This window comes from Copadichromis virginalis, linkage group LG4 (assembly GCF_057382275.1).
Source record: "Copadichromis virginalis isolate Kocher_CV1m ecotype Utaka linkage group LG4, C_Virginalis_male_GT1.1, whole genome shotgun sequence".
Taxonomy (NCBI): Eukaryota; Metazoa; Chordata; class Actinopteri; order Cichliformes; family Cichlidae; genus Copadichromis; species Copadichromis virginalis.
The window spans coordinates 19,502,707-19,513,301 of record NC_140621.1 but is presented as its reverse complement, the minus strand read 5'-3'; the positions used below and the strand labels follow the sequence as shown (position 1 = coordinate 19,513,301).

General features: G+C 39.1%; 1 protein-coding gene across 3 annotated transcripts; it reads left to right on the top strand.

Annotated features, from left to right (window-relative positions):
- Positions 1–2,762: 2,762 nt before the first annotated feature.
- On the top strand, positions 2,763–5,153 carry LOC146711263 (uncharacterized). 3 transcript variants are annotated; one of them, XM_085454054.1, is made up of 4 exons: positions 2,763–2,888; positions 3,525–3,845; positions 4,134–4,270; positions 4,641–5,153. In XM_085454054.1, exons 1-4 carry the CDS (start codon positions 2,822–2,824, stop codon positions 4,689–4,691), a joined length of 576 nt encoding a protein of 191 aa, XP_085310180.1. In that variant the 5' UTR covers positions 2,763–2,821; the 3' UTR covers positions 4,692–5,153. The 3 variants fall into 3 exon arrangements, with proteins under 3 accessions (XP_085310180.1, XP_085310181.1, XP_085310179.1); XM_085454055.1 differs by lacking the exon at positions 2,763–2,888 and adding an exon at positions 3,292–3,412; XM_085454053.1 differs by lacking the exon at positions 2,763–2,888 and adding an exon at positions 3,292–3,427.
- The last annotated feature ends 5,442 nt before the right edge of the window (positions 5,154–10,595 follow it).

Below are 10,595 nucleotides of genomic sequence, written 5' to 3'. Positions count from 1 at the left end.
GCACATATGACCACCGGTGGGAAGTAACAAGACACAATTCAAGCACTGTCTTTCAATGTGCTGTGCACTCATTTAGATATTTCTTCCACCACATATTTCTAATGACTTTTGAAGCATAGACAGTGACGTTTAACAGTTTATAAAACTGAGTCATGCTGCAGAGGATTAGATTGTGACAATGCAGTGTGTTAGTGCATAAATACTAATGATAAAACAACACATGTAATAATAATTCTTCAGGTGCTTTGAGATTATAATATTTACTAATACTTCTATCAGATTTTCTCATGTAGGATTCCTGCATTTTCTTACCTGTACATTCCTGCTTCTACAAACAAGAGGTGCTCATACTTCATAGACCCTTTAGAAATACACTCATTTGGAGTTTGCGTTATTTGAGTCATAGCAAAGAAAAACTGCAGCGTTGTGGTTCACCCTTTTTTTCTCCTGGTCAGCGGCTAATCAGTAAAACTGCTTTGGAAACAGACTCCCCTTTCTATCCCCCCCGATCATCCTACTAATCTTTATAGAAAGACGGGAGATTACATTTTCCTCCCCCACAGCCATATGCCAACTTATTTAACTGATGCCTGCGATGAATGTTTCAGCATCCTTGCTCATTTGCAACTTAAGTGTATTGACAGGACCATTAAAGCATGTGCAGTCCAGATGAGGCCTTCCTGTGTCTCGGGAGGATCCGAAAGGCTGCGTGAGCACGGAAGCAGATTGGGAAAATGAGGTGAGTCATCTCTGAGTGACAATCAGGCAATCAATACCTCCGTGCAGTCATACTGGCCTGACTCAGCAACCTTTCTAGGCTGCTTAAAGGAAGATTGTGCGATTATCACAAAACTATACATGGAAGAGCCGATTAAAGGTGCTGAGCTGCCTTTGTGCAGTCGCTGTGAACAGAAATAAATCATCCTGATTATCTTGCAAATTCAAAAAACCTCCCACTCACCAGGAGCACAAACAGGAAGCACTGGTAGGCAAATGGGGCAGGGCTGTTTCCGCAGGCACAAAGGCCACATAAAAGCCCTGCTCGCAGCATCTGCTTCCAATCAGATTGAACCTGCTTAACTGGATGAGACTGGAGGAAGGGAACTGATGGAGAAAAGAGTGATGGGGTGGACAGGGACCTTTTTTTTATCCCGTCCGTGAGGAGAAACAGACAGAGCAAAAAGGGGAGGGACTGTTTTCTGTAGTTATTGATTGACTGGTTGAGCCTACAGTTCTCTCAGGTCAGTGCTTTTTGAGGTCATCTTTTTATATCTTACACTCTCCCTGGGATGGCTGACAGGCTTGGCAGCAGGACTTAATGATGATTCTCCATCTGTCCTTGAAAAACGTGGCTGGATATGTCTGTTTTAATATCTATGTTAGATTTTTTTCTTTTAACGCTTTTTGCTGCTTCATACTCCGGTCCCTGTGATTTAACGGTCTATGGGCGAGCTCCCATACGCACAACCATTTTTTTCCCAGTGTGGTTGTGGTTTGCACTGAGGCCCCTGTGGGGATTTTAACGGCAGGATCTTGTTTGTTGCTTGTTAAAAACGTCGGCTTTAAAGCACTTTTTAAATAATTAATTTGCCATTGTCGATTTTCTGAATTAAAGTGAACATAATCTGCTGTTCCTTTGAAAAAGGTTTGACAGTGTGAGCGTGACACGGTTACTTCAAAGACAGTCAGGATGTTCAAAACATTCTTTTTAAATCATTTTTGTTGTTGCGTGTGACAATAAACATTTAACCAACTTCAAAAATATTAAACCTACTACAAGCATGTCTTCAAATTATGACTGAGTAATGTTTGTCTGTTTTTCCTTTAAATGAATGATTTGTAAAACACACATTTGGTGCGTATAAATCCAGAATAAAGGATCTTATCAACATTTCACCTAAAATGCTAATAGAAAACTAATTTCTTTATATTTTGCTTGGACAATGGGAAATCAGTGATTCATTGAAACCTGTGCAAACATACACTGAAATAGAATGAATAAGGCAAACAGGCAAGACTGTATAATTCTAACAAGTTTGAATACTGAAAAATGAAGGCCAATCAGATGCTTTCCAGGTGGTACTGCATGATGAAACAAATCTCATGTGTTCATGATTGGATCAATCAATCCCTAACATCATTGGCTGAAATGCAGCCCAGACAGAACCTCGACGGTTTTTTACAGATAACTGTAAAACACTCACTGTTGCACTTCTCTCCTGACCTCAGTACACTCAAATTTGGAGTCATTAATCCATAAGACCTGTTCAAGCAGATTTTCAGCCCAGTTGTTGTGCAATTTGGCATACGTCACCCTTTTCTCCCTGTTTCACTTTCTTAAAAATGACTTCTTAACAACGACCCATCCTCTGAGACCATTTCAGTGAACAGCAGATGAATCAACAGGTCTTTGCTAGCACAATACTTTCAGATTTTGAAAGCAAGACTTCTAATTCAGCATTACTGCTTGTGCCAAAGTTAACAAAGTTAGTTTTTGTGCCACTAGAGGGCGATGCACAAGCTCCTCTGTGGGCACTAAACTCCTTCCAGCATGATTTATAGAAATAAAACCCCCATAAATAACTCAATGATGATATTTTTCAGAGCTTTAATGAAACATGGTCTGTGTTCATGTATGTCAAATATGAGGTATGAGCAATTCAGTATAACACATTGAAAAAAACCATCAGTTGGTCTGTTTTTTCTTGCTTACTTGTGAAACCAGTTAATATCTGATTCACAATGTCACGTGCAGTGAAACCAAAAGCAGTTTTTCTTTAAGGAATTAGATTTTGTGTGAAACATAACTATCAGTGTCAACATGTCTGTCGTTTGGTTACAGCTGATAACCCTCCTCTGTCTCTCTTTTGGAGCCCCAAGCAGAGCAGGTAAGACTGACTTTTACTCAAGAGTTGCCTAATGCCTTTCTTTGGGTAGAGCTGTGTTGAGCCAGTGAACTGCTTTCCTTGTGTGAAAACTGAAAGAATGGCATGAAACCTGTTTTGTGCTTCTATCACTACATGACACTGTTTCTCCTTTTTTGGCCTTTTGCTTTACTCCAAACTCTAAAAAATGTCCCAAATCTCTAAAAAATTAACAAGTAAAAAGCACAAAAGAAAAGCACAGACAGCCTAACATCCACTTTCACTTCTAGTGTAACCAATCGGATCTTCAGTCTTATTTTAATGACCTGCCACTGACAACATATGTAACAAATCTACCCACAAACACTATTGTGTATGAAAAGTATTTTTAGAAATGATGTCAGGTGGTGTGGGTAAAACATGCACACATTTCCTGTTGAATAGTTAGACTTTGACTGAGCCTTCAGTGACACTGACTGTCAGCATGTCTGCTGTCTGCCTCTTCATTCTCATCCTTTGCCTCTATGGCACAGCTAGGACTGCTGCAGGTAAGGCTGAGACAGGTGTGTTACAGTTAATGATGTAAGGAGGAAGAGTTCATTCATGTTGACCAAACTGTATTGTGAGATATGATTGTAAGTGTTGTCTTTTTTTATGCAGATGGTTATGAGGTGATACGGATAAAAGTTGGAAAGCAAGTCACCATCCAGTGCAGAAGTGCTTCCAATCAGGAGATGCTGTATTTGAAGAGAGGCCTCAATGAGGAGGAGGACATTTTTTATTTGACAGATTTAAAATCTACTATTAACCAAAAATTTACTGACAGACTTCAGTTTCATGGGCAAGTCCCCAATGTGGATATTCTCCTCAAAAACTTGACCCTGGATGATACAGGACCGTACTGGTGCGTGTACAAAGTGAGCAGCAACTATGAGCTCAAAACCTCAAGAGGCAATGGGTCTGTGCTGCTGGTGGTGACAGGTGAGTCTGAGTGTTTTTTGTTTGTTTGTTTGTTTTATTCAAAAGCTGTGCAGGAGTACAATATGTGCAACAATCCACCAAGTGAGTGAGTCAGTAAGTTCACACATGTTCTTAAATTGTTTTACAGAAACTGAGCACTTCTTCTTTTGTGTGGCCGGCAGTGCTGTCAAAATGTATTTGCTGTATTCGTAGGAACATAAAAATAGAAGTGGACAGATATTTTACAGACAGACTTAATTGCAACTTCACAATAAAAACACTGAAGTAATATCTAAATATATTTTCTAGAAAACAGACCTTCACCTACAGTGCCTAAGTGTGACCAATCACAGGGTGACACGCCCATGGTCCTGGTCTATGTGGTGATCTGTGCTGGTGTGCTGATTGTCATCCTCATTGCCTCTCTCATCTGGATCGTCATCAAGGTATAAGCATGTCTAAAACCACAGAAGTAGAACCACACATCACTGTAATAGAATAATAACGTATTACAATAAATGACTGTACAGCTGGACCAGCAACATGCCAGAAACAAATTTCATATTAAAGCTGATTTTTTTCTTTCTTTTCTTTTCTTTTTTTGCATTGCCCAATTTTACAACATGTCTGACCACCAAATGTATAAAAATTTGCTGGCCAGACATTATCTTTTAGGAAGATAGACTAATGACAAAAAAAGAGGAAAAGAGAGAACCTCAGCAAACAGAGCTTGCACAGACCATTGGTGGCTATATTAATAATCATAGTATAATAATGTACAACAGCCCCACAATTCACTATATGTTTTTCTTCCAGAACAACCGCTTGCACAACAAAGCAAGAAGAAGACGAGATGAGACCATTTAAACTCTGCACCAGAGTGCTGAAGATCAAGCTTTGTGGTAACTCAGTCTATTTTCACTCCTCGGTGCTTGTATGTGTCTCAGAGAAAGATGGGTAACAGTGAATTAGAACGTAAAGGTACAACAAAAGAACCACTGGCACTGACGCTGCAGAATATTTAGAAATGCTTTGTATGAAAATAGATGATATATAACTCCATCACAGTTAAGCTCAAATATTGTTTTCTTTTTTTAATTATTGAACTGACATGAACATGTTTAAATTCATGTCACTTTCACGGTTTGAATTTCATGTTTTTTTTACATATAAATGATTGTGGATAATTAATTTTGTAAATCAGCGGTTTTCAGATTGTGGCCTGGGTCCCTCTGTTGGGCTCAGAGCAACTGTGATTGGGGGGAAATAATGAGGGGAAACTATGTAAGTTGAATAATTGTGGTTTATGGAAAATAAATATTTAATTGAATAAAATGTAATCTGGTTGCTTTTTTTTAAACCAAGAAATCAAATCTGACCCAAATGGAGACTCAGACACTGAACTACTGTCATCCTACCAGCATGATTTGTAGACTTTCTAAACATGGTCTGAATAACCCAATGATAATATTTTAGAGGTGTAATGAGACATAATCTGTGTCCATGTGCATCACATACATTTGTAATTTGAAGTGTCTGACCTGGAAGTTGGAGTTAAAGATATTTATTGTCACTTGCGTATATTTTGACTACAGCTAAAGTCAGTGTCTGGTTTTGCAACGTGATGTGCTTTGTGAAAAAAGCAGTGAAACCAAAAGTGGTTTTTCTTTGAGGAATTCGATTTTCTGTGGACTTTACATATCTGAGATCTGAACTCAGTAATGAGTAGCTCCTCCATTATTGCCTTTGCCATCAGAACAGTGTGACTACTTGACAGAAAGTTACAATGAATCCACATTTTTCCATCTGCCTTTTGTTTTGTACCTTTTCCCCAGCCACAAATAAAGGCTCACCTCTTGTTAAATTATAATTTGTTCTAAGTGTCTGCGTTTGGTCCCTCCTCCTCTCTGTGAAGGTCTGCCAGCGCAGAGCCTTCACAGAGAGGCTTCAATGAGGAAGAGGACATTTTTTCACTGATTTACACAAAAATCTGCAATTAACCAAAAATTTACTGAAAGACTCCAGCTTCATGGGAAATTCCCCATCAAAAAAAAGATGACCCTAAAAGATACAGGACTGTGCAGGTGCGTGTACAAAATAACTGAGAGGAACTATGCAGTTAAAACCACAAGAAGCTCAGGGTCTGTGCTCCTCGTGGTGACAGGGGAGCCTCATTCGTTCATTTATTCTTCTAGAGAGACCTTTTGAGCTGAACATATTCCCCCAGACCTTTTCTTTGTCCAAAAACCAAGTAGGATTTCAACACAGGGGCTTACAAGAAAATATAAGTATTGTAGAGGATGTCACTGTGTTTCATCTAATGAGTTTCATTTCAGCAAGTCTGCAAGCATTAAACAGACCAGCGTTAAAAAGAATGAGGACCTCTGGGTTTTTTTTGGTTTTTTGTGGTCTGCAATACTGTGAAAATGTATGCCCACTTCCTGGTTTCTTAGGTTTATGCATATTTCTCACACGTATGTTATTTAAGATCCTCAAATAAATTTTAGTAATAGACAAAGACAAACATTTAATGCAGTTTTTCAATGATGATCTATTTAATTAAAGGAAAAAATCCATCCAAACCAACCTGAAATATGTGACAGTAACCATATTGTGCAGGAATTGTTTTAATTCAGCCACGTTGAAATGATTTTTGGTTATGAAGGTCCTGGCTGATCATGCCAAAACATCTCAATCTAATTTAAGTCCAGATTTTGATTAAGCCATTCCAAAACCTTTTTGTTTTGTTCTTTTTAAAACTGATAGCCAGAAATAATCTTTTCAGGCAGAGAGCAGAATTTATGGTTTCATCAATTACAGCAACTTACTGAGATCCTGAAGCAGCAAAGCAGCGTCAGACCATCACACTACCACCACCATGTTTGACTGGTGGCAAGATGTTCCTTTTATGAAATGCTGTTAATTTGACACCGGATGTAACAAGATGCAAAACGTTCAAATAGCGTCAGTCCACAGAATATCCAAAAGTCTTGGGGATCAACAAGATGGTTTTTTGGCAAATATGAGACGAACCTTTGATGTTTTTGCTCAGCGGTGGTTCTCTCTTTGGAATCCTCCAGTAGATGCCATTTTTGCCCAGTCTCTTTCTTATTGTTGAATTGTGAACTCTGACCTAACTGAGCCCAGTGAGGAATAATCTTAGTAGGTTGACCACTCCTGGGACGATGCACTGCTGTTCCAGGTCTTTCCCATTTGTGCATAATGGCTCTCACCATAGTTCTCTGGAGTCCAGAACCTTAGAAATGGCTTTGGAACCCGTTCCATGTTGATAGACATCAGTCTCTTTGTGTCTCATTTGTTTCTTTAGATTGTGGCATGATGTGTTGATTTTTTCAATCTTTGAGCCTATCTCACTTTGTCAGACAGCTTTTGTTTAGGTGATTTCTCTATTCAACAGGTCTGACAGGTGTGCATCAGTCATTTATGTTGCACACTGTCCTGCCATTGTTGGATAAAACTGCTTGTAACTCAGACGTATTGGTATGAGATTCACCCATAGCAATAGAGTGAAGGTCATCGTGACCTACCAGTTACTGATTAAAGGAGTCTCATTTATTCTGGGAAATGACTCGGCTGGTGGGAGAGTTTTCCCTGTGTCAAGTGTGTTCCCTATTTGTGTGGTTACTCTTGAGCGATCGTGTAAATTTGATGATGTTGTTGATTTTGCTGAAACATTTATGGCTAGGTGCTCAGTGAAAAGATTCCCAAAAGCTGTCCCATTATGTACACTACAAGCCAAAACTGTTATAAAGGACCTGATTAAGTTGTTTTCTACCTTTGGGCTCCCAAAATTCTGACCAAGGAATAACTTTCCTTAACTTCCTCTCGATTAGGTTAGCAGTCTTCGCGAGAGACTCCACTTTGCATGTCAGTTAGCACAGGAAAATATGACGCATGCACAGACTAAGATAAAGGCTCATTATGATGAAAACAAAAAAAACTGTAACAGAAGTGTCCAGCCTGGAGAGAAAGTGTTGGTGTTGTTATCTATGGTAGGATCCAGCTTGCAAGCCAAGTTCGCTGGTCCATGTCTAGTAGAAACGAAAACCAGTGATAATAATTATGTGATCCAAACCACACATAGACAGAGAAAGTCAGGGGTTTGCCACATGTTGAAATCATTACTCAAGAAACCACTTGGTTGTGTCAGTCCCCGTGTGCACCACTCGTGTCATGATGCGCTGAAAACGTCTGAGATCTTAAATAATCCAGAAACCAAACCAACTTTAGATACACTTTCTCATTCAATGTATTTTCTTTATTTTACTACTTTCTACATTGTAGATACATACTGAAGGCATAAAGTTTATGCATAAGTTCAGTAAGGAAACACAAGGACTCATTTTAGGACAGATCGAGATTGGGCCTTTTGGGGTAGTGGCTCAAAAAAGAAAAGAAAAGGAAAGAAAAGAAAAGAAAAACTTAGCTTGGTTTTTATGATTTAGAGGTAACTTTAAAAAAACACAAAACAGCCAAAGATGTTCCTGTTCAGATGGACATTTGATTTAATTATGTATCTGACCCTGTGTTGTTCACGAATCTGTTTCATTGTTGAGATGTATTTCTTTTTTCTTTTAGAGTCAGTCCCTGTCTTTTAAAGTTGCTTGCTTTTCTAATAAAACATGAAATTCTTGTTATTTTTGTTTAAAATCGTTTATCAGGAATTCAAACAAAGACGCAGGGGAAACCTGACCAAAGCAGACTTGAGGGACAAAAATAATTGCAGTGGCGTTTTTACCATTAACTCATTCTTTATGATACCCATGAAGTCATCCGTGGATATGAATGTGTGCAGTTCTTAAATCTCCCTGCTTATTAAACAAAAGAAACATTTGTGGATTTCTATCTGGGTGGAAGTTTTTTGCAGAGGTTTTAACAGGGTTGTCTCCATGGCTCGTAAAAGTTCAGCTTTCAGACTCGTTTTAATCACTTGTTCTTGCTTTTGCACTCACGAAGACATAATCACATGTGGATTTGGAGAGACTTTGTCTGTATCTGGAGCCTGAGTAGCAGAAGAAAAGCATTCCCAGTAAATACATCTGGGAATACACCCATGAAAGTAACCTCAGTGAACATGTGCCAGCAACCCGTAAGAACAGTCAATCTTACCTGTCATACCACCCTGTGGTAATTGGCCTTAAACTGACAAAAAGAAAAAGACTTGAAAACCACTGTTTGGACAGCAGCTTTGGTAATATTTTGATAATATTATTATGTAATATTAGCAATAAATTCTTACTTGTTATGAATACAGAAGTCTTAATTAAAGTCTTGTAGAGCTTTTGAGTCTTTTGCACTAACTGTGACACTCCCCTTTAGGCTGTGAAGTCAGAGCCAGCAGCTACTTGTCTCCCATCAAGGACCAGAGGTTGATCCACAATGTGCACGTGCAAAGCAAGCAGAAAAAAACCTGCTTGCATCTCAGCTTGAAAAGCTTAAGCCTTTGTTGACGGGACGCCCTGTGGATCTCAGTAGGGTCAAAGACAAGCCTGCTTCCTGTGACTATAGCAACTGCAGCCACAAGATGGTAGTAAAGTAAAGGCTGATTGCAAGCAGGCAGGGAGTTTATGACAGACTGATGAAAGAGGATGCTTCCACCAGGCAAGCACTAGTGAAATCTGAAGCACACATTAATTGTTTTTCCTGGAGTGGATTTCCCAATGAATTCATCTCAAGGTCAGACTGTGCAATGCTCAGAGAAACTGCAAAGAAAGCAAGCACTAACAGTAGCATGACCTGTGTTAAATGGTTGCCAGGGTCTCTTCTATGTAAAATGAACGTGACAGCATGGCTCAGGTTTGCAAAGTTGCATCTTTAACAAAGCATGTTGTTGAAGGGGTGATGACTTGGGTTTGGTTGTTCTGAGTCAACCATGAACTCTTCTGTATACTAAAGTATTCTAGAGTCAAATGTGAGGCCATGTGTCTGACTGTTAAGGCTCGTCTGAAATGATATCATGCAGTAGGAAGAATGTAAAGCAGAATGACTTAAAAAGAAAACAGTGCTACTGGAATGAGCCAGTAAGAGTTCAGACCTCAAGCTTATCAAAATGCTTAGTGGGAAATTCAGACTGCTGTACATAAACAAATGTCTACAAACCTCAGTGAACTGAAGCTACACTGCAAAAAACAGTGGGCCAAAATCCCTCCACAACAATGTGCAATACTGATAAAGTCATATAGGAAACAATTAATTCAAGTTAGTGTTTTAAAAGGTGGCTTGATGAGCTGCTGAATTGTGCAGTGAGCTTAGTTCCTGCTAAGTACTCAGAGGGCTGTGAAAACTTCGCAAGATAAACATCAGTCTGCAGTAGTCTGTGGTTAACACCAAATATCTGTTTTTCTGCTGCTAGGGGGCGATGTAAGTGTTCTAAAAATGGCCTTCCAGCCTCTGTTGACAATATCCTGGCCTACTTTGACACGATTTGTGCACACTGCATAAACATACATAGTCTATATCACCCAGAGACAATACTTAAGAAATGTTTGATGTAGAACAGTTTCGTTTTCATTCAGATCACACACATTTATAGTGACCCGAGGAGCTGAGGAATTTTATCATTAAATAAAAGCTCTTTATTTTTGCAGAAAAGCATATTAATGTATTTGTTTGTCAGGTGTCTTTGTCCTGTTGCATCTTTCCCCCCTTTGAGCAACTGCAAGCTCCTAAAACATATGAAGCAGTGACAATACCCCGCCTGAAAACCAGAGAAGTTTAAAATGCTAAATTGGTTTGACCTCAGATTAAAGG

Bases quoted from the DNA above. Each gene is read 5' to 3' on its own strand.
- LOC146711263 (XM_085454053.1), top strand. From the start codon at position 3,349: ATGTCTGCTGTCTGCCTCTTCATTCTCATCCTTTGCCTCTATGGCACA. The intron at 3,428-3,524 runs GTGTGTTACAGT...TTTTTTATGCAG, and splicing joins TGCAGGTAAGGCTGAGACAG to ATGGTTATGAGGTGATACGG. The intron at 3,846-4,133 runs GTGAGTCTGAGT...TATATTTTCTAG, and splicing joins TGTGCTGCTGGTGGTGACAG to AAAACAGACCTTCACCTACA.